Source organism: Macaca fascicularis, chromosome 4 (genome assembly GCF_037993035.2).
Source record: "Macaca fascicularis isolate 582-1 chromosome 4, T2T-MFA8v1.1".
Taxonomy (NCBI): domain Eukaryota; kingdom Metazoa; phylum Chordata; class Mammalia; order Primates; family Cercopithecidae; genus Macaca; species Macaca fascicularis.
In genome coordinates, this window is record NC_088378.1 from 87,664,574 (window position 1) to 87,688,130 (window position 23,557).

Here is a 23,557-nt window from a genome sequence, read left to right on the forward strand (position 1 = left end):
CAGCTCCAGCAGTCCTCTCCTCTCTCTATTGCATCTATTTTCTTTCTCTACTAAATCATTTCCAAAAGCATAATAAGCATGTTATTAAAAAATCTTTTGATCCTATATCGCTTGCTAGTGATTATTTTACTGCTCCACTTTATAAAAGCAAAACTCAAGAATTTTCTAAACTTCCCCCAGTTTATTACCCCCTCCTTTTTTTCACCAACTTGTTTTATTAGGAAAAAAAATTCAAACAGAAAAGTTGAAAGACTTTCCCACATAAAATACTTTCTAATTTAACATCAAGTCCTTATTTCACATTTTTCCATGTGTCTCCTTTTTAAATAGCTACCCTCATCCCCCAAATAGGATTCAATTAAGATTCTTACTTTCTGGAAATACTAGGCCTGTTGTCTTCTTGAGTTTTTCTTTGCAGTGTCATTAATTTTAACTTCTAATATCCCTTTGAACTTCTTGTAAACTGAAAGGTCTAAAGTTTTTGTAAGTTTCAGGTTAAACTTGTGCAGGAGTGCAAGGTGATGCTACGGTCTCCATATTGCATCACACAGTTACGGCTTTTCCAGGCTAAGTTTGGACACTTGGTTAGGTCATCTGATAGGTGATTAGACTTTGTCTCCACTCCGTTACTCTTAGTAAAATGCAGCAAAGATTTCCACTTTGTTTAATCAGCAGCCAGCATTTGACCTTGAAGCACTCTTCAGTTGGCTTGCAAAATACTACACTTGCTTGATGTTTCTCCTTTACTGGCTGCTCCTTCTCAGTCTGTCGTTTGCTGCTGGCCCAATCCTGATTTCCCTGAATTTTGCTAAAACATAAGTGTGCCCCCGAGCTCGACCTTGGGCTGCGTGCCTCCTCTCGTAGTACTCATCTTGGTGATCTCATCTCATCACATAAGGACATCAGATTATATTAACCTCTCCATGTGACATCTTCAGTTAGGTATCTAGTAGACACCTCGAAATTTATGTCTAAAACTTATTTTTGCCTCTGAAATTTTTCCTCTCAGTCATCCTCAATCACTTAATGGCCACTCCATTCTTTGTTTCAAGGCAGAAACGGTCTTGGACTCCTCACATCCTTCATCTAATCTTAGTTCCACCTAAAATGTTAACATCTCTACTGCCATTACCCTAATCCAAGACACTATCATAGTTTGATTATTTCCGTGGTTTCTTAACCGGTCTTTGTTTTGCCTCATTTTGTCTCCTCTTACCCATCCTATTCTCTCATAGCAACCAGACTGATCCTTTAAAACTCTTAAGTCTTGTTTAGATGGCTTCCTACCTAAGTAAAAGAAACTTCACAAAGGTCTGTGGAGCCCTAAATTACCTGCACTCAACCCCACCTCATTCAATTCCTATTGAATTCCTCCTGCTCACTCTACCTTGTCCACATTGGCCACCTTTGCTCTTCTTCCAGCGTAGCTAGCCGTAGGATTTTTGTTAGTGCTAGTGTCTGCCTAGCATGCTCTTCTCCCACAAAACTTCATGGAAAATTTTTTCCTCACTCGACATTTTGCACAAATGTCATCTCAATGAGGCCCGCTCTGACCACTCTGTTTAAAATTGCAGCCTGAACATCCTGGTGCTCTGCCCTGCATTTGTTTGTTTTACTCCCTCTGCTAAATGCAATGAAGGCAGGATCTTTGCTCACTGGCATACAGTGCCTGGCACATGGCACATGCTTGGTATTTTTTGAATGAATTTCACCCTACTTCAATTCAGGGTTTTCAGATCAGTATTTCTTAAATGAAAGATTTAGTAAAGCAGAATACTTCCTTTGTAAGATATTTTGGTAGAGGTTTCCTGAATTACAGAATGGACACAGAATTGAACTGACATTTCATAGGCTGTCTTGAGGGTTTTGTGCTCCATTAATGATTACCACAAAGGAGCTTCATGTTTTAATTTACTCTTTTGTGTATTCATTGTGAAAATGGGGCAGTTTTCGACTGGGCATGGTGGCTCATGCCTGTAATCCCAGCACTTTGGGAGGCCTAGGTGGGTGGATTGCTCGAGCCCAGGAGTTCAAGACCAGCCTGGCCAACATGGCAAAACCCCATCTCTACTAAAAATACAAAAATTAGCCGGGCGTGGTGGCGCACGCCTGTGGTCCCAGCTACTTGGGAGGCTGAGGCAGGAGAATGGCTTGAACCCAGGAGGTGGAGGTTGCAGTGAGCCCAGATCGTGTCACTGCACTCTAGCTGGGGCGACAGAAAAAGACTCTGTCTCAAAAAAGAAAAAGAAAATAGGGCAGCTGCCATGCTGTTACTTTCTTACATAATCTTTAGTGAGGAAAGTCAAAGTGGTTCAGTGCATGACATGCGTTTAGGTTGGATAAATTCAACTTAGTACCCAGCAAAAGAAAAGTAAGGCACGGCTACTTACTTTACTCAGTGAATCTGTGCCTTAGATATGAATCTGCTGGTCTGTGTGAGGCCAGTTCCTCTGTACCTTATAGTGTAAAAAGCATCTTGCCGTATGAGTGTTGTTCAAAGTAATGGTTTCTAAACACTGACAATTTTATCTGGTGCTCATATGCAGCATTTGAAACCACACTGTACATAGTGATGGTGTCCTTGTATTGGAAGACCTTCCCTGTTGCCAACTTCCTTACCTTAAATAGATGGAAAATCATTAAAATCACCTATTCTTTCCCTAGATTTGTACTAACTATTGTTTAAAAATGAAACACATGGTTGGAGGCAAGACTAGAAGAAGAATGACTAGAATATTGAGAAAAAATATTGAGCTAATTGCTATGAAGGTAAATCATGGAAATCTCATTGACTTAACATGAGAAATTTATTCTTTGATCATATTCATTTAGTGGGCTGTGTTCCACACCCTCACTCAAGGACCCCTAGAATGACAGAGGCTCTGTCTTTAATACATGGATTCCAAGGTGTCAAAGCCTCTATTTGTCCAGTTGCTTTCTATGATAATGGTGGTACTTGTGTTTAGTTTGCATATAATAAATTTCGTAACATTCAAGATGACAGTCCTGTGTACATATGTAGAGGTGTTTACATTCTGTTGAATAAGAAATCCTGGCACCTTTTAAATGAAGATGAAAAGATACCTAATCTAACTTAACTACCTATGCTGGTCATTGTCTTTCCCAAAACTCTGCAGGGCTAGGTGCTTTCTGCTCTGACTTGCAGTTGATTATTTATGGTACCTTGGGGTTTCCCCTTATTTTTAACCTTGGCAACATTTTGACTTTTTTTTTTTTTGGAGACATATTCATCTAGCTTTTTTTTTTTTTTTCTTTAAGACGGAGTTTCGCATTTTTTGCCCAGGCTGGAGTGCAATGGTGTAATCTCGGCTGACTACAACCTCCACCTTCTGGCTTTAAGCGATTCTCCTGCCTCAGCCTCACATGTAGCTGGGATTACAGGTGTATACCACCACGCCCAGCTAATTTTGTATTTGTATTTTTTTTTTTTGAGATGGAGTCTCGCTCTGTCACCCAGGCTGGAGTGCAGTGGCCGATCTCAGCTCACTGCAACCTCCGCCTCCTGGGTTCGAGCAATTCCCCTGCCTCAACCTCCTGAGTAGCTGGGACTACAGGCACATGCCACCATGCCTGGCTAATTTTTTGTATTTTTTAGTAGAGATGGGGTTTCACCATGTTGGCCAGGATGGTCTTGATTTCCTGCCCTAGTGATCCGCCCGCCTCGGCCTCTCACAGTGCTAGGATTACAGGCATGAGCCACCGTGCCTGGCCTTCTTTTTTTTTTTTTTTTTTTAAGTTGTAAGACTAAAGGAAATGGAGAGGCAGAGACAGTTTTGGAACCTGTAGTAACCAGGAGAAACAACCTGTAAGATATTCGTGTTACTTATTCTTTTTTTTTTTTTTGAGACGGAGTCTCACTGGTCGCCCAGGCTGGAGTGCAGTGGCGCAATCTCAGCTCAGTGCAAGCTCCGCCTCCCGGGTTCACGCCATTCTCCTGCCTCAGCCTCCAGAGTAGCTGGGACTACAGGCGCTGGCCACCACGCCCGGCTAATTTTTTGTATTTTTAGTAGAGACGGGGTTTCACCGTGTTAGCCAGGATGGTCTCCATCTTCTGACCTCGTGATCCGCTCACTTCGGCCTCCCAAAGTGCTGGGATTACAGGTGTGAGCCACCGCGCCTGGCCTCATGTTACTTATTGCCTAGTACACTAAAGTGAGGAATGCCAATGCAAGAAATTGTGAGAGGAGGAATGAGGATTGCTAAAGCAACTGCAAATAACTTATATTCCTGGATAATGGAATTTATTACATTTTTATACTCTGTAAGTTCAAGAAAGATTTACTCACAATTTAGTAATGACTTTGTGGAAAGTACAGTAAAATGTGTGAGCAGTTGTAGTTACGTATTATTTGTTGGATTCTAAAGCACTCCACAGTGTTTTGATATATGCCTGTTTGGGGTTAGCAATGTACTTTTCTTGTTAAACATCACATGGGGATTGCACATTTATCTTCTCACCAAAACAGGCTCCTCTAGTGTATGTAAATATGCCTGGTCACCTTTTTCTCTTAAGCTGAATGTCATAGTTCTGGCTTCACTTATTTGCTTTCTAGCAGCCTCCCCATGTTAGCCTTGCCACATGGTCAGTCTTCTGTTTGGTAGGTTTTATGAATCCTAAAAGTTCTAGTTCAGAAACAGCTCTAATAAACCGAGCACTGGAGGCTTTAGTTAAGGAAACTGGCCGTGCTGTATTTTTGACAAAAAGGGGTTAAAATCTCAATGTTAAAATACTAGTTGGTAAAGTGAAGTTCAAATATAAAGTTCAAATATAAACTTCTAACTATAACTGTTACTGGAAAACATTAATTAGTATCTACTGTCAATAAAACATAAATGGAAAAGTACTTAATGCTTCCTAAATCTAATGTTCTACATAGTATGGAAATTGCTCCCCGTTCCCACTTCTAAATGTACATTAGAAAAATAGAGAATTCACACCAGGTGCAGTGGTTCACACCTGTAATCCCAGCACTTTGGGAGGCTGAGGCAGGCAGATCACCTAAGATCAGGAGTTCGAGACCAGCGTGGCCAACGTGGTGAAATCCTATCTCTCCTAAAAATAAAAAAATTAGCCAGGCATGGTGGCAGGCACCTGTAATCCCAGGTACTTGGGAGGCTGAGGCAGGAGAATCGCTTGAACCCAAGAGGCAGAGGTTGAGGAGAGCTGAGATCGCACCACTGTACTCCAGCTTGGTCAACAATAGCGAAACTCTGTCTCAAAAAAAAAAAAAAAAAGAAAAGAAAAGAAAGAATTAGGCCAGGTGAGGTGGCTCACACCTATAATCCCATCACTTTGGGAGGCCAAGGTGGGCGGATCACAAGGTCAGGAGTTTGAGACCAGCCTGGCCAACATGGTGAAATCCTGTCTCTACTAACAACACAAAAATCAGCTGGGCGTGGTGGCAGGTGCCTGTAATCCCAGCTACTTGGGAGGCTGAGGCAGGAGAATCACTTGAACCCAGGAGGTGGACGTAGCAGTGAGCCAAGATCGCACCATTGCACTCCAGCCTAGGCAACTGAGCGAGACTCCATCTCAAAAAAAAAAAAAAGAAAAGAAAAAAGAGAATTCAATAATGGCAGTTTCATTTTTGGTAAGTTTTAAAATATAATCTTGATATAAATTTGATACCAAAAGTTTTAGGTTTGGTCTCATTTTGGATTACATTCAAAATAAAGATTCAGAAATTTCAGTTATTCTAGCACCATATGGTTAATTTTAACAAGTAATACGGTTGTTTGGAGTATACCTTTATAAATATCTAGTGTAGATCTGGAGAAATTATAAACTTATATTTTATGTGTATTTGGACATTGTAGAAATGGTTTTAAAAGGATACTGGATAATTTCATTCATTTCTTCTGAGGTTGCAGAATTTGCGTCCATTTTTTCAGCAGCTGTCACAACTGTTGCAAAAGCCTTTTGAATAGACAAGAGAGAAGAAAATAAAAATGTCTACAGTTGCCAAACATCTTTTACTATACTTCTTTTAATGGCTGTTGATAGCTGGCACATATTCTTCACTGAAATTTAAGATTGTCAAAACTACACTGATGATCTCTTTACACCACTTATATGTTAAAAGATAAAGTAATGGTTCCTGAATAATCTTGTTTCAGAGAACTAAGAGTATGCAGAGAAAAACAAGAAACAAAGCTAGTCAAAGTTAAAAGAAAAAGAAAGCCCTGTTTCCTCTACTAATCTTACCCCAGGAAAATATCTATTTTTCTTGGAAGCAGCCAATTATGGGTAATTTTTAATGGTGACATCTGTAAGGCCTTTAATAGAGTTAAGATCTTTGTAATACTACTCTGAAGACAGAAAGAATTGTTGTTTATTTTAAAGAATAACAACAGTTGTTTATTGCCTTGCCAAGTATTCCTTGTACTTCCTGATTGCTAAATCTGTTGTGTAGGTTTTTTCTTTTATTCAAGAGAAATGCTGGTTAATAATATGCTTTATTTTGTGAAATAACAGAACTGACCTAAATTGTTTAGTTTTTGCTTAATGCTAACTATTGGGTTAGATCACACACTTATTTTGACCTGGCATGAACACAGAATTGGCTTGGTTAAGGAATGCAGGATCAGAGGGCAGGGGATTGGGAGTGGGGGCTGTTGAGCTACCACTTCCTAAGGAACTTTTAAAGTTTGAAGTGATTTATGCTTTCCAAATAAAAGGCAAGGCATTAAACACAAGATGAATTCCAAAGCACTAAAAGTATAAAAATATTCTGAGAAAGTCATCATGGATGGTTAGAAAAATATCCAGCTTGTTCTTTTCCCCCCAACCTACCTCTGACCAGTCTACGAGGTTGATGAGCCTGCTACACTCTAGGTGCAGTTTGTATGCTATGCAGATGTCTGGGGCGATATTCGGAATGCAGCCTTCTTCGCTTTTCAGTGCTTCATTCTAAAACATAACAGTAAACTAAGATGACTAACTTTTAGAAATTATTAGGAACAAAATCAGACATTAATGAAGCTCCCAACCTAAACTGAGTAAATCAGTAAATGGAATCTTGGTTTCCTTTATTTAGTGAGTGAGTCTATTCAGTAGTTAACCAGTTCTTGTTTAGGTTTATGTCTTGGTCACAACCCCTCTAGTTCTTAGTAACTAGAAGAATATTCCCAGGATTAGAAGATAAGCATATTTTTCATTTCAATCCATAAATTACTAATTTCTGAGACCTGAATGCACTTGCTGTAAAAAGTTTATGGAGATCTTTAGGAATACTTAATAAAATGGTACTTCCAACAATTAGCTGAATTCTAACAATTACTATACTGTATTAGTAAATACTACTAATACCACTTACCAGGGGTATAGGGTATAAATTATTTTTTAAAGAAAAGACTATGTTGTCAACACTGCAGATCTTAAGCTCTATAGAAACCATCAGTGTTTTGAAATCCATGGCTTTTACTGAGAAACACAAAGTCTTACATACATACCCTGCTTTGATATTATAATATCAGGGGTATATTATATCCCACCCAACAACAACTGAAATCGTACGAGTTCTCTTCTGTGACTCACTAGCCAAGAAGACAGATTTTGTAAGTTTTAATTTGTGGCTTATATATTAAAAATAACTGATTTTTTGGTTAAGTATGAAATTATTCAATGGTTTTCACCATCACTGAAAACCATTGACTTATATCGTCCTACTCAATACTCTTGTAATACTCTGCATGTTTGTGTGCCATTTTGCAATGAGAAGCCAATACACTGGAATGCTCTTCATAGGTTTTATGGAGTTGCTTCTTAAGTATTTACTGTGGCAAGATTTCTGCGTACTTAAGTTAAAACTCTTTCATGTATATATAGCTTATTGAATGTTTAAAGTGATCATTTTGCCTAGTCATAAGAAAGCTAGTTTCTAAAACTGTGAGCTGTCTTGAGCTATTGTTTAAAGAGCTTCCAGGAGTTGATAACTGTGTCTGGACTTTAGCGAGGGCACTGCTGAAGTGTGTTGCCCCAGGAGTTTTAGTGGCAGACTGCTGGTTATCCTCTACACTCAGCTCTGCAGATGCTCTCAGAATAGATCTTTCTTTGGTTTAAAATCCAAGATGAAGTCCCAAAGTATTTCTCTTTCCCACTAGAAACAACCATTTCGGTCTTTCAGTAATTTATTAGGCCATATTGTTTAATCCCTATCTGCTGTTAAGTTTACAGGAAACATTTCCTTTATTTTCACAAGAGTAGTAACATACTCTTGAGTATTTGTGCCTATGATCTGACTTCAGCATGTCAAGGGCAAAGATTACACATTGTCAAAAACTGGCAGCAACAGTTGACTACTAATTGGTATCTCTATGGGGTTAGACATTTTTTTCTACAGTCTAAAGCATTTTTAAAAATATAGGAGAGGTGCAACCCTGAGTTGCCGACTCTCTGCTCATTAAAACATAACTGCAAATTTAGAATATTTTTGTGACAATGACGCCCAGAGCCTGAGCTAAACTAGCTGAGGTTTAGTTTAGTTCTAAATTTGATTTAGTTCTCTGATTACAGGTGCCTGTAATCCCAGCTACTTGGGAGGCTGAGGCAGGAGAATCACTTGAACCCAGGAGGTGGACATTGCAGTGAGCCAAGATCGCACTACTGCACTCCAGCCTGGGCAACAGAGCGAGACTCCATCTAAAAAAAAAAAAAAGAGAGAGAATTCAATAATGGCAGTTTCATTTTTGGTAAATTTTTAAATATAATCTTGATATAAGTTGAAATTTCTGAATCTTTATTTTGAATTTAATCCAAAATGAGACCAAACCTAAACTAAACTAAATCAGAGAACTAAATGTTCATCTTACCTTTAGATAATAGTAAGGATTGTTGAGTGCAGTATGGAGGGCAATTCGCGGAGCAGCATTTAAATGCTCACGAAGGGCATGGGCAGCGCTGAAGTACACCACCTCATGGAGAGGCTGTGTCTCAGGAGGCAGAAGGTATTCTCTGAAACAGCCAGTCAGGCATCCATGTTTAGATAAGCACAGGTTTATTTTCTTTACATATATACATATATACATTTTTTTCCTTTTAGGCTCTGTTGGACTTCAATTTCCACTACAACATTTTTGTCAATCCTCTCTCTGTAGAGGACCGAACCATTTACTAAAAGCAAAATCAACAACCAAAAACAAACGAAACAAACCCAAATATCAGATCTAATACAGTTTCACTCAGAATTGCATCTCTTCCATATAATGGGTTTTAAAACTACCTCTAGATTCTTTATAAGAAGCTGTATATTTCAGTTCTGAGTTAAACCTTTAGGAACAAATGTACATATACTATATTTCTGCTCAGAAATCTTTAAGATAGCATTTCTTAAAGTAAATGAGAAAACAGATATCTACATTTTCTAGCACTACAAACATTTAACCTTTGGCAATATTAAACAAAGGCCCGGAATTAAGAGTTCAGGAAATTCTTCTTGGATCACAGAAAATTTTTAGTTGATATCTTTCATGGAAATGACACCTCAAAAGTTTTTTTTTTTGAGACTGAGTTCCACTCTTGTCGCCTAGACTGGAGTGCAATGGTGCAATCTCGGCTCACTGCAACCTCTGCCTCCTGGGTTCAAGCGATTCTCCTGCCTCAGCCTCCCGAGAGGCTGGGATTAGAGGCGCCCACCAACACGCCTGGCTAATTTTTGTATTTTTAATAGAGATAAGGTTTCACCATGTTGGCCAGGCTGGTCTTGAACTCCTGACCCCAGGAGATCCACCCGCCTCGGCCTCCCAAAGTGTTGGGATTACAGGTGTGAGCCACCTCGCCCAGCCCAAAAGTTTTTTATATATTAGAATTACTTTTTACGTTAGAAGGCAGAAAAGGCTAAATCTTAGTTTCAGAGTATTGAAAAACAAATCATTAATAAAATTTCACTTATAAAAAAATCTGCCATAATTTGGGATTTTTTTCACCTATAAGCTAGATGATAAAACAATTTTAATAAATTCTGAACTAAAAAATATGGCATTAAAAATTCACTTAGCGTGTATAATGAGCCCATCAGGTGGTCTATGCCATGACAGTGATATCATCCGGGATTCCTGGAGGGTAGCAAATTGGAGGGGAGAAGCTTTGGCACACATAACCCATAGACAGAGTAATGTCACTAACTGGATTAAAGTATATAGTTAACTCACATGACTTCATAAAGAAGATTTCTGGGGCTTAGTCCAACCCTGAGCCTAAAGTATTTTGGCCACATGACAGCTTGTGTCAGCTCCTTTCCCCACCAGTACAAGCAGAGCAAAGCAGCTACCTCAGCCCAGTCACGGGACATTATTCCCCTTCTTCCAAGTATCCTTTCTCTTCTTCTGGAGAGGATACCACTCCCTAGAAATCCCCTACACTTGTGTTGTCCCAATGTGGCCAGGAGCTTTGAAGAAGAGAGGAAGTGGAAAGGGTATTCAACATGGACATCACTCTTCACCATACCCCTTTCCTCCCTCATCTCAAGAGCTAATGACCCCCTTGCTCATTCTAATTCTAGGTGCTGCTCCTTCTCCAGAGTCAACTGGAACAAAACTTGCTTGCAAAGAGTGTATGATTTTGACTTAATCCTCACTAAGGACCAGTATTCTATACCTCAGATACTGTTAACATCTTAATTACTCAAGGTTAAGTTAACTTAGCTGTAGCTTCAGGAAACAGTTTCTGTGATGGCTGGCTACCAATTTGTAATTTCTGACCATAAACTCTTCCTACACTAACCTCATGCAGTTATTTCCCAATCGTTATACATGGCTGTCATTAAAAGATCTTGTTGCAGTCCCTGCTATGTAATAAGGATTGGATATCTAACAAGGCAACCAGACAGAGTCAATTTTTACATGTGATTTATAGAAATGCAAGCATTTCCCAAGGCAAAAGACCTCTCTATCCTCAAAGAACCATCAGAGCAAAAATAAAATATCTGCCTTAATTTTGTTTCCACTGGCTACATTAGTTGAACAACAACAATGACAAATATGTTATACATTAGAATTTTTATCTGACTGTAGACTTGGAGATTGGCATAGAAATATATTTCTGTGACTTATTTACGTGAGAAGAAATAAGCGATGAGTCTGGCACTAGAGCACTGCATTATGCTCATTTTGGATTCAGACCAGACAAATGATAGGCCTTCCCTGAAAGAGCTGGTTCTGAAGGAACTGGTAGAATTAGTATCAACAAGGGCTACAAAGTTGAAGCTTGCTATTGGCAAAAACAGTAACTTAGAAAGTGGTAATTTATTCTCAGCTCTTAAGATCTGGCAACTTATTCTTGCCTGTGTTTTTGCCAAGAGCTGCTCATACTGTGAACTCTGCCTCCTGAAGTCTCCTGCTTATATTTGTCTTTAAAGGACATCCTTTCTCCATAACCCCAAGCTCTGCCCAGATGTCTGTGGTGTGGCCATTGAGGGCAGTATAAAGAAATGGAGAGAGCCTTTTGACAGGTGTCAGGAGAATGAGACTGTGTGGCCTTGCATGAGTCACAGCCCCTCTCTGGGCTTTAGCTGCCACAGGACTGACTCTTCAGTTCTCTTTTAGCTTTAACATGCTATAATTCTAATCTCTTCCCTCCTGGGACAATCTTGGTAAAGACACTAAATCCTAGTATGGGAGATTTTGTGATTTTACAACAAAACACATTTAATCATACTGAGGATTATTTCAACAACTGCTCAGAAAGGTAAAAAGTCAGACATATTAGGTGAAGGATCATGAAAGGGGAATGGCTGATGTGGTTTCAGAGCCTACAATTTGGAATTTGTAAGAACTCGGGAACCTGACATTTGGCCTAAAATTGGCAAATCACATTGTAAAATTATTTTTAGTGACTACTTGGTAAAAGGGAAGAGTCAAGAGTTTGGGGCTAGACACTCTACAAGAACAGGAAAGCCCAGTAGGGCAAGGTTAACTCTATGAGTTCTAAAATGTAATTTTTGACCAGCATTTGGCCAATATTGCAGTTCATCACTTTTTTTTTTTTCTCCTTGAGATGGAGTCTTGCTCTGTTGCCTAGGCTGGAGTGCAGTGGCACGATTGCCTTACTGCAACCTCTGCCTCCTGGGTTCAAGCCATTCTCCTGCCTCAGCCTCCCGAGTAGCTGGGATTACAGGTGTGCGCCACCATGCCCAGCTATTTTTTTGTATTTTTAGTAGAGTTGGGGTTTCACCATGATGGCCAGGCTGGTCTCAAACTTCTGACCTCAAGTGATCTGCCCACCTTGGCCTCCCAAGGTGCTGGGATTACAGGTTGACCGTTTTGGACCTTTTCATGGCATTAGCAATTTCTCCCCAATAAGTAGGAACAATGACTGTCCCCACATTATTCTGGAAAACAAAACTTTTAACTTTCAGAAAAGACATGTAATTTGTCAGAAAAGCACTCTTTCTCTTTAATAATTGTGCTGCTATTTCTCAGTACTTTATTCAGTGCCTAGCCTTCTGTTGGGTTTTAAACTGCTATTAAAATTTATAATAAACATGTTCCCCCCTCACCACACTTTTTAGGTTATTAAATCATCTTCTTTTGCACACTTCTCATTTTTTTCTGTAGCATGCCCAACTTCCACCAAAATTAGGTGGGTGATTTTACACAGCTACATAAAGCTGACTTTTGGGAAATCCATGAATCAGAATGATCTGGGTTTCCTAAAAAGGAATCATCCTAAAATACAGGCTGGATTGGTAGACTTCTAAATTTACCAAGCACATGTCTCAACATAAATTTAGTGCACCTGATAATGAGGTGCGCTGGCATTGTTTAGAATTAAATGTTCTTTCTTTAGGATAAAATAGAGCAGCATGGCTAGTCTGCTCTGTTTTCTGGGCTTGGCTCAGATCCAGCATTTACTCCTAGCAAAGATTAAGTGTAATATAAATACTTTGTTATTAGATAGGGGAGAAACACTCACTTTCTAACTCATCTCTCCCCACCTGGCCTAATGAAGTAGATCAAATTTAAGCCTATATTCTTGAACTGAGAGTAAAAGAATGAACTAAGTCATTTGATTATACATCTTGATAATGATGGAAAAGGAATAAAAATTACAATTCTAAGCTGGATGGAGAGACATGAAAAGCGTAACGCCTAACCTAGGAGAAAAATGTTCTGGATTGGCTATAGACAGCTATGACACTAGTGTTATTGGAAAAACAGCATGATTTTTAGCTCTTAAGAGCTAAATTTAGACTTACCTCACTAGACAGTCAATGAAGTTCACAGCATTTTCTCTGAGTACTTCAAATTTGGTTTGCTTCTTACTTCTTCTTAACTCCTTCATTTCCAATAAGGACTATGGATAAAAGAACATACCTTTTCTGGTGATCCTGAGACAGAAAACCCCTCAGAGGGAGCTCTGTTGCTAAGTTCTATAGAAGCAGCTGATGCCTTTTCCATAAGACAGGATGTACAGAGAAAGATCAAAATGGGTTTTGTTTATTCGTTTTATTTTTAAGGTCTGGCAAGAATCTCTCCTTAAAGGTGTTTTGCTTTATAATATACAAGTAAATTTTTAGGGAAAGAGGAAAAGGGCAGTTCACTTTACTACTAAACTACATGGCAGAGTGCTCAGTATCCACAGTTCATTAATTCATTTAAGAAAAGGACTTAACAGGATAAAGAAAAAAATCTTGCCTTTTTGCCACACTAACAGAATAGGTTCCATGTGTTTTATTTTACTTAGATTGAACTTTTACTCTACATTTATCATAATTTGGTATCATAGTACAAAGAAGGTTCTTCATTTTGACAATCAAGATCCTAAAGTTAGAACTATCTCAAAAAGAATATATTGGACATTCTGTGGCTCAATTTCCACTCTGTACTTGAATATGCATTTTAAAAAATCAAGAAAAGTAACTAAAACTAATGAGTTAGGCTCTTTTAAATCTCTCAGTTTGATCAAACAGAAAAATACATCAGATAAAAAATCAGATTTCTTTTGTGCAGCCATGTTCCCATTTTCTCTTATTGCTAGCTAATTCTTTCTCTTGCTGAGCCCACAGAATGGTTTCCACCTATGTTAGCTAGTAGATTCCAGAATGGGTATATGTAGAGTGATGATGGCAATGGGACTAACAGGATGTTCAACTTAGAAGTGAGTTAAAAGTCTGCTTTGTTCCTGGTTGTGGTTTAAAAATGAAAACAAAAACATTCAGGCAGAGCTAATCTAGAGCACAAACTGAAAAAAGGGAGTGTCACAGGATGCACCTGGAAGGAAGGAAAGTGATCTGACCTTCTGAAGATGATACAGGTCTGTCTTCTGAAGCCCCTTTGGCTGTGACCCAGAAGCATCTTCTTCCTCTTTGTTTTCTGCTTTTAATACAAAACCAATAGACATCAATGAGGGTAAATCCAAGTCAAAAGAACAAACATTTCTACTATTCCAAAGGAAGTAAAAGTTTCACCTATATATATATTTTTAATGTGGCAAGAGATCAAGATTCCATCTGATAAATGATTTCTTACAGAAGCTGAAGGCCAATAATACATAACTTGTGCTGTAGTGATGTCTTCAAAAAACCAGCTACTGAATTTTAGAAGTGTTACCACAATGAAAACAAAACAAAATACAATCTAACAAAACTCCCTCAAACCAACAGCAAAAAGTCTCAAAAAAATTTTTTTTTTTTTTTCCCAGATGGAGTCTTGCTCTGTTGCCCAGGCTGGAGTGCAGTGGCGCCATCTTGGCTCACTGCAACCTCCTCCTCCCAGGTTCAAGTGATTCTCCTGCCTCAGCCTCCCAAATAGCTGGGATTACAGGTGTCTGCCACCATGCCTGGCTAATTTTTGTATTTTTAGTAGAGAAGGGGTTTTGCCATGTTGGCCAGGCTGGTCTCAAACTCCTGACCTCAGGTGATCCACCCGCCTCAGCCTCCCAAAGTGCTGGGATTACAGGCGTGACCCACCACGCCCAGCGAGTCTCAAATATTTTTGATGTTATTTATACATAGCTTTTTAAAAAAATCATACAAACTTAAACCTGTTTTCCTTTGATTATGTCAAGATTGTAAACAACACAATTTGAGTATGAAGAGGGTAGTGTCTAAGAGTTTTGAAATAATCCACTAAAACGTAAAGGCATCATGGTTCTTTAGCAAAGGGAAAGAAAACCATAACTGCTTAAATGTATAGCTGTGCTCCTTCTAGAGAGCATAAGGCTCTCATATTCTCCTTCAAGTGCAGGTTGGGTTTTGTGAACTCCACACACATGGTTTGTTTGGCCTAAAACGATGACAGGAGAATGCAGCTGGAGAATATGTACTGGCTTAAAGAATAAACTGCTTTTTAGCTATAAGTAATTTCTAGTTCAAAAAAGACATAACTAAAGGTTAAAATGTCTACTAGTTTCTTTGTCCCATGTCATTAACATGTAGTCTGCTACATGTTAATAAACCCAATATATCTTTGAAATAAATCTAATATGGGCTGAACGAAGTGCCTCATTCCTATAATCCCAGCACTTTGGGAGACCACAGTGGGAGGATCACCTGAGACAAGGAGTTCGAGACCAGGCTGAGAAACATAGTGAGACACTATCTCTATTTAAAAAAAAAACAACAAAAACAATTAATTAGGCTGATGACGGGGCTCATGCCTGTAATCGCAACACTTTGGGAGGTTGAGGCAGGCAGATTGCTTGAACCCAGCAGTTCGAGACCAGCCTGAGCAACATGGCAAAACCTCATCCCTACAAAAATACAAAACAATTAGCCAAGTATGGTGGGACGTGCCTATAGTCCCAGGTACTTGAGAGGCTGAAATGGGAGGATCGTTCCTGGGAGGTAGAGGCTGCAGTGAGCTCATCATGCTACTGCACTCCAGCCTGGACAACAGAGGGAGACTCTGTCTCCAAAGAAAGAAAAAAGAAATCGGCTGGGTGTTGTGGCCCTTTTCTGTAGTCCTAGCTACTCAGGAGGTGGAGGCAGGAGGATTACTTGAGCCCAGGAGCTCTGAGGTAACAGTGAGCTATGACTGCATCACTGCACTTAAGCCTGGAAAGCACAGCAAGATCCTGTCTCAAAAAAATCTGATATGACACTCTGCCCTACTTAACTCTTCCCAACTGTAATTTTAAAACCAAACTGTAATATGTAATAAATGTTAAGGAACAGAGATAGCATATAGCCAAATATTTCTACTCATCCAATGTGGGGAGTTTTAATTTCAGTTTATTATTAATAATGAGTCACTTCTGAAAATTAGGAAATAACAGACATTTCTTCAAGACAGTGGTTTTGCTTTAATTTGTAAAATTCTTTATTCTTTAGGCTACTAATCATCTTAATCTCCAACCTTCCCATTTCAAAAGCTGCATTCCTTTATTCAGTTCTAGCATAGAATTTGTTTTTTAATTAGAGCTCATATAATATGAGCTCTAATTAAAATTTTATCTAGATTACCTCTAGTTAATGGTATCCAGCAAAAAAAGATGAAAAATTGTATGTGCCGTTTATTTTTACAGAAATCTCCATAAATCCAATTTTGTAAAAGATTGAAATTTACACCTTATTTACCTTTTATTTTTCTAAGCCTTTTACTCTATTTATGTACTTAGGGGGTGGCCCCTTGCTGATCCAATGATCGCTACTAGGGTGTATTTAAATTGTGAATCAGCAATAGAAAAACAATGAACTAGTGGTTAAGAGAGATGGGCTCTGGTCTGAGTGCTACCACTAGCTGTGTGATCTCAAACAAGCTACTGTCTTTTCCTAGACTTTAGTTTCTGGTTATAGCTGAACTCAACGATCTTAATGATACCAATATCCAGCCCTTAAAATTTTGTGTTCTGAAAAGTAGTTCAGCTCATGCTGCAGTGGCAAGAGCAATACCCACACATAACCTGAAAGAAAACCCCTTAGTGCCTGTTGATGACTTCCGCACTCTGGCTGCTCAGGCCATTCTAGTCAGGCAAACATTCTCTTTCATCTTCCATGACTGAGCACTCATCAAGTGCCTCGCATTGCAGCTATGGAGAGATATGAGAAGATTTTTGCAAAAGCAGTTTCCTAAAGCCAAAAGATTTTTAAGACAAAGAAGTACTTGCCAAACATAAAAAAGGATTAAAACGGACATTTTACATGAGACATTTTCAACATGTCATGTCCAATTCTATGTGAATATATATAAAAAACTACCTTTTCCCCCAAAACTCCATTAAAAAATTGCCCTAAATTTGGGAAAACTAAAAGGTACACACCAGTATTTTTTGTTGTTGTTATTGTTCTATTAAAAGAATACCATACTTTGGTGCTAGAAACAGCAAGAAGAGAGCCCATGAAAAGCTAGCATTTAGGGAACAGAACATGGCTACCTATATATAATCAGACACCCTAAGCATTCAGGATCTATAAATGATCATGTGGAGGTCAAGCAAAAGAGAGAAACTGTAACCCTCCAACAGTGAAGAGTGCCAGGCTGCCTCAGTTAATTTAGGACTGAAAGATTCTAGCTTTTGTAAATCCGATTAAAGTAAGCCTCATGCAGATTTTGGTAATCAACATACCAATGAGCCTCATTGCTGTGAAAGCAGTTCATAGCTATTAATTTTTCAAGCTTACAAATGATTTATGCAGTGCTTTTGAAATCTATAAAGAACTTGATGAAATGCTTAAGAAAAAACCTCTAAAAAGATTTCTTAATTATGACACCCTGCTACTCTTTCCAATATTTTTTATTTCTTTTTGTTGGCTTTTTAAAGACAAATCCTCCAAACTGTCGAACTGGAGAAAGAATTTCTTTTTCTGCCCATTTGATGCTCTTCATTGTTTAAACCAAATCTAGAAGAGAAACATTTGGCCTATTTGTGATTGTTAAAATGTGATACTATGAGGCGTGGCATACTGACTGATCATGAACTACTTTATCTCTTCATCTCTAGGCACATCAGAAGGTGGGGTTTTCCATGCCATTTTAGTTAAGTGACTGTCATGGCCAATAGAATTGGGAGAATAATACACTCTTACCATCGAGGCTCTGAAACTGGGCCAGGAACTCCTCTATTCTCTTAGCTGTGCTGCCAAGGTGCTTTTCACAAGAAGACTTAAAAACCTTGAAACATTTCTCAAGTATGGTCATCAGTTCATCCTTTGCCAACATCCTAGAACAGAGTCAGTGACAGGAAATGTAATATAACTAGAAAATTAACACTTCAAAAACATTTTATTTAATGTATATTAAATGTTTCTGCTCAGAAGATAAAAGAAATTCTTCATTAGTAGCTATCAACATTTTTTGGAGAGATTTTCTCCATATATGTGACATTCAGAAGAATTCTTAAAGGTTCCTCATGATAAAGTGTAGCTTAGAAAATTTACAAAGGACTGGATTAATAGTGTGGCTCTAACACTATGTAATATAGAACAAAGTTACTATACAGATTGTATAGTAGGCATTTAATGATAGTTTTCCTTTCTTTTGATGTAAACATACATATGAAATAAGAAATGTCTACAGAAGTTATGACATGTGCTAAATATAAACTTGTTTAAAGGAACCAAAAATATAAGTACTACACTCACTTCTCTAATTATCACCATTTAAACTATGCTTTACGTCTCCTATGGGCTTTATAAACATCAGTCAGTAAACCCACTGAATTTTAAATGAAGTAGGCAATTCTAATTGTTATTTATAGCACAGGCAGAGTGGCTGAGTAGCTCATTCACAGCTATAGAAGAAATCTTTGTTAGAAATGGAGAGAAAACACAGATATTCTAAAGTTAGGACCTTGTTCTTGGAGCTTACAGGATTTCTCCACTAAGATCATACTCAGTAATGGCATCAAAAGGAATCAGACCAATATTAGGAATTTTTAAGCAGTGGCATTATACAAATACTCAAATTATTCTCAGCAAGTGCACCTAAGTCATTAAAACTATGATGATTAAAAGTTCTAATATTAACCATGAAGTAACAGACAAATCCAGAATGTGGGCATTTTGTAATACAACTAATTAACTTATGTTTGACATCTTTCATAATAAAAAAATGAGGAGAAATACTAATATTGCTAAGTTGGGAGAAAGAGAAACAAAGTTAAATAGACTATGATTACTGAGAAATTGAACTGGTTACCTGAACTAAAATTTAAACCCCAACAACAACAACAAAAAGTAGACAACCACTAAACATGGAAATTGTTCGGGGTAGACCAAATAGTAAATTTCCCCAGAGTTTTTTTTTTAAAGTATTAAAACTTATATATTCCTCTTTCTACAATAATTATTTAAGATATAATCTTTATGTGTGAAAGGCAGCTAACTGGTCAAGGAAAAATAAGCCAAGACATTTCATACTTGATTACATTTGAGATTTAAAATTTGTGGCCTTCTATTGCCCAGATAGAGTTATGACAAGAAACTTAACTCAAAGTCACATACACTTGAACAATCTGTTAAACCTGACCTTTAGGCCTATTCAAGTAGACAAGATTAGCATTTCTGGTGTCCAAGGAATCACACGCACTGACTTGCTTAGAGGGAAAAGACGGGTGAGGTACGGCTGGCAGAAGATCTAACCCAAGTTAGCAGCACATGAAGGATTAGCTTCCCAGGATAGGGGCAGCAACAGCTACTGTCCACTTGGAGCTCCAAATAATTGAGTATCAAGGAAGGCCAAACCTAGCCTATTCTCCAGGAGACCAAAAAAGAGGGCATTATTTCATATAACTTTGGAAGCAAACTTCATTAGTCATAACTCTTAATGTGGCATTTGACTGGAGAAGGTACTCAGATTTAAATTGCCAGGCATTCAAATAGTTATTAGTTCTCTTATTTATTTATTTTTTTTTTGAGACGGAATTTCACTCTTGTTGCCCAGGCTAGAGTACAATGGCGTGATCTTGGCTCACTGCAACCTCTGCCTCCCAGGTTCAAGCAATTCTGCTGCCTCAGCCTCCCGAGTAGCTATGATTATAGGCATGTGCCACCACACTCGGCTAATTTTGTATTTTTTGTAGAGGCAGGGTTTCACCATGTTGGTCAGGCTAGTCTCAAACTCCTGACGTCAGGTGATCCGCCCACCTCGGCCTCCCAAAGTGCTGGGATTACAGGTGTGAGCCACCGTGCCCGGCCTAGTCCTCTTATTCTTAGCCCAAGATTATGTTTTGCTTCCAGAGCAGAAAGATCTTACACTTTCCCAAGTATTCTCTGGATTAATGTAAAATGACAAGACTTGAGGTAAGGCTGATTAGAAATAATAACTTAACCAACCCCAATGAAGTCATTAAAAATTGTTTTTTCCAGTAAAATTGTACACACACAGAATCAATGCTGCCTGCTATCATCACTATTATTCAGCATCATTCTGGAGTCTAGATGCTACAATAAATTAAGAAAAAGAAACGGTATAAATGTTAGGAAGGAGGATGAAATTTATCATTTCATACGATGTGACTGTAAAGTTAGAAAATCTAAGAACTGTAAATAAAATAGAGAGTGTAAAAGAGCTGGGTATGGTGGCTCATGCCTGTAATCCCAGCACTTTGGGAGGCCGATGGGAAGATCACTTGAGCCCAGATATTCGAGACCAGCCTGGGCAACAAAGTGAGACCCTCATTTCTACAAAAAATAGAAAAAATTAGCTCAGCATGGTGGCGCATGCTTGTAGTCCCAGTTACTCAGGAGGCTGAAGTAGGAAGACTGCTTGATCCTGGGAGATCAAGGCTGCAGTGAGTCGCAATCATGCCATTGCACTCCAGTATAGGTAACAGACACCCTGTCTCAAAAAAAAAAAAAAAGAGTGTGTAAAAAAGTGAGTAAATAAAAGATACTTATATATGCATGCATATATACATAATCAATACCTTATATTAAACTACATAATGAAAAAAAAAGCCCATGTTCAAAATGGAAACAAAAGCTACAGAATACACAGCAATACACATTATAATACACATGTATGACCTATAATAAAAGAAAGCCCTGAATAAATGAACAGACATTTTAACACTCACTATTGTAAAGATACAAATTGTTCCAAATTAATCTATATTCTTAACAGTTTGAAACAAAATTCCACAGGGTAAATTTTATTTTTATTTCTATTTTTTTTTTAAATGGAGTTTCGCTCGTTGCCCGAGTGCAATGGTACGATCTTGGCTCACCGCAACCTCCGCCTCCTGGGTTCAGGTGATTCTCCTGTCTCAGCCTCCCAAGTAGCTGGAATTACAGACATGCACTACCATGCCCAGCTACTTTTGTATTTTTAGTAGAGACAGGGTTTCTCCATGCTGGTCAGGCTGGTCTCGAACTCCTAACCTCAGGTGATCTGCCTGCCTCGGCCTCCCAAAGTGCTGGGATTACAGGCGTGAGCCATGGCGCTTGGCTGTAAATTTTAAAACCTAATAAAATTATTCTAAAATGTATCTGGAATAATTGTTCTAAAAAACAGCAACAATCTGTGTACACTTGAGTGTGTATGGTGGGGCTGTAAATATATTAAAGTGTTAAGCCACAGTTATTAAAATTGATGGTACTTGGGAATAGACAGGTCAACAGAAGAGAATGAGTTCAGAAAGAGATCTAGGTGTACATTGGGTGTTTGTTATGTCACAGGGATAGCATTTCATATCAGTGGGGGAAAAGATATCGGGTATTAGAATTAACTATTTTAAAAAAACAGACCCCTATCTCACATTATACACAAAAATGCGTTTCAGATAGAATAAAAATGTAAGTATGGTATGGGAGCAGGGAAAAAGAACTAGCTCATCAACCATAAAATACTAGAAGAAAACCAAGAAAGATATTTAAGCCTGATAATATCCAGCAGCAGCAAGACTGTAGGAAATACACATTGGTACATGGTTGGTGTGAGTGTATACTGTACAACAATGTTTATATTTTAGACTCAATATGTTTACATCTACCTTTGTTTTGTGGAAATAGTTATACAAATATACAGACTTACTGCTGCTCATGATTATTGTTTGTAATAGTGAAGAATTAGAAACAATCTAAATATATATCAAAAAAAAGTCTGATTAAATAAAAAGCACTTTAAAAACATGATATTATATAGTGATGATAAACAATGAGGTAGGGCAATATGTAATACTAATGATGACAGCTAACATTTATAATCACATTTGTGTATCAAGTGTCATTTGATACAATATGATGTAAATACTATTATTATTCCCATGTTAGAGATGAGAAAACAAAGGCACAGAGAACTTAAGTAAACTTGTCCAGAATCCAATTGCTGGTAATTGGCAAAGCTGGGATTTGAACCTAGGCAGTCTAGCTTGACATCCATGCTCTTACTGAGCATGCTATATTGCATCTCAAAACATGGCATCCATGGTAGATTAGGCACAAACCAAAATAACCACCACAACAAAAACAAAACAAACACACAAAAAACAAAAAATGCCAAGTGTGGAACACCATATATAGTACTATTTAATATACATTTGTGTGTGGAAAAAAATCTGAAGTGCAAATAGCTAACAGTGGATGACTGGTTTTCGAACTTATATAATACAAGGGGTAATATCAGAAAAAGACTTATTTTATCACTTAGATTATTAGAATGACTATAGCAAGCACCTTTTTTTGGGTTTTGGTTTTTTTTTTGTTTTTGAGGCGGAGTCTTGCTCTGTTGCCAGGATGGAGTGCAGTGGTGCAGTCTCTGCTCACTACAACCTCTGCCTCCTGGGTTCAGGCAGTTCTCGTCCTTTAGTCTCCCGAGTAGCTGGGACTACAGGTGCATGCCACCATGCCTGGCTAATTTTTTGTATTTTTAGTAGAGAGGGGGTTTCACCGTATTGGCCAGGCTGGTCTTGAACTCCTGGCCTCAAGTGATCCACCTGCCTCGGCTTCCCAAAGTGCTGAGATTACAGGCATGAGCCACTGCAGCCGGCCAAGCACTTTGGATAAACCAAACCTAACTGAAGATCACTTGAAAACAACTACAAAATATTTACCTTATTCCAAAAAAGTGTGTTTATATATAGCACCTCGAATAAAAAATTAAGGATTGAGTGTAGGTATCAGACAAGCATTTCTCAAACTGGGTTTCAACTCCTTTTTCAGTCATGAACCAATCATTCAAGAAATATTTATTGAATGCACACTACATACGGCACTGTTCTGGGCATTTGAGGTACACCTTATCAAATCAAAAATCACTGTCCTCATGGAACTTACATTCTAGTGGGAGAGCTGGGAGAAGACACTAAACACTATCTATCTATATCATATATATGATATATGTGTTAAAAATTGATAAATGTTATGGAAAAATATTGAACAGAATGAGAGTCACGGGAGGGGGAAGATTTCCATTTTTAAATGGTTAGGGCCTCACTGAAAAGATGACATTTGATCAAATATGTAAAGGAGGAAAGGAAGTTAGCCATACAAATATCCAGAAGAGCTTTTCCTGGCAGACAGGACAATGGGTGCAAAGGTTCCATAGTGGGCATGTCTGGAATATTCAAGACAACAAGGAGACCAAGATGTCTGATATGGAGAGAGAAAATGAGCAGTAATCAGAGAGAGGCCACGTGGGGAGTGGAGGGGGTCATGTAGTG

The 23,557-nt window shown here is 38.3% G+C and overlaps 1 protein-coding gene across 11 annotated transcripts in view; it reads right to left on the reverse strand.

Annotated features, from left to right (window-relative positions):
- Positions 1–4,240: 4,240 nt before the first annotated feature.
- The window catches only part of ORC3 (origin recognition complex subunit 3), a 72,273-nt gene continuing 52,956 nt past the window's right edge, over positions 4,241–23,557 (reverse strand). For 4 of the 11 annotated variants that reach the window (XM_074037496.1, XM_005552396.3, XM_074037500.1 and 1 more), the window contains 7 exons: positions 17,985–18,118; positions 14,255–14,331; positions 13,215–13,312; positions 8,833–8,974; positions 6,815–6,931; positions 5,859–5,938; positions 4,241–4,676 (listed from right to left, as the gene is read on the reverse strand). In XM_074037496.1, coding sequence (XP_073893597.1) covers positions 4,571–4,676; positions 5,859–5,938; positions 6,815–6,931; positions 8,833–8,974; positions 13,215–13,312; positions 14,255–14,331; positions 17,985–18,118 — 754 coding nt within the window. In that variant the 3' untranslated portion in view covers positions 4,241–4,570. Of the gene's footprint in view, positions 4,684–5,858; positions 5,939–6,814; positions 6,932–8,832; positions 10,075–13,214; positions 13,313–14,254; positions 14,335–17,984; positions 18,119–23,557 lie in introns of all 11 variants that reach the window. The other 7 variants (XM_045391216.1, XM_005552394.3, XM_065543749.1 and 4 more) reach the window with 4 other exon arrangements.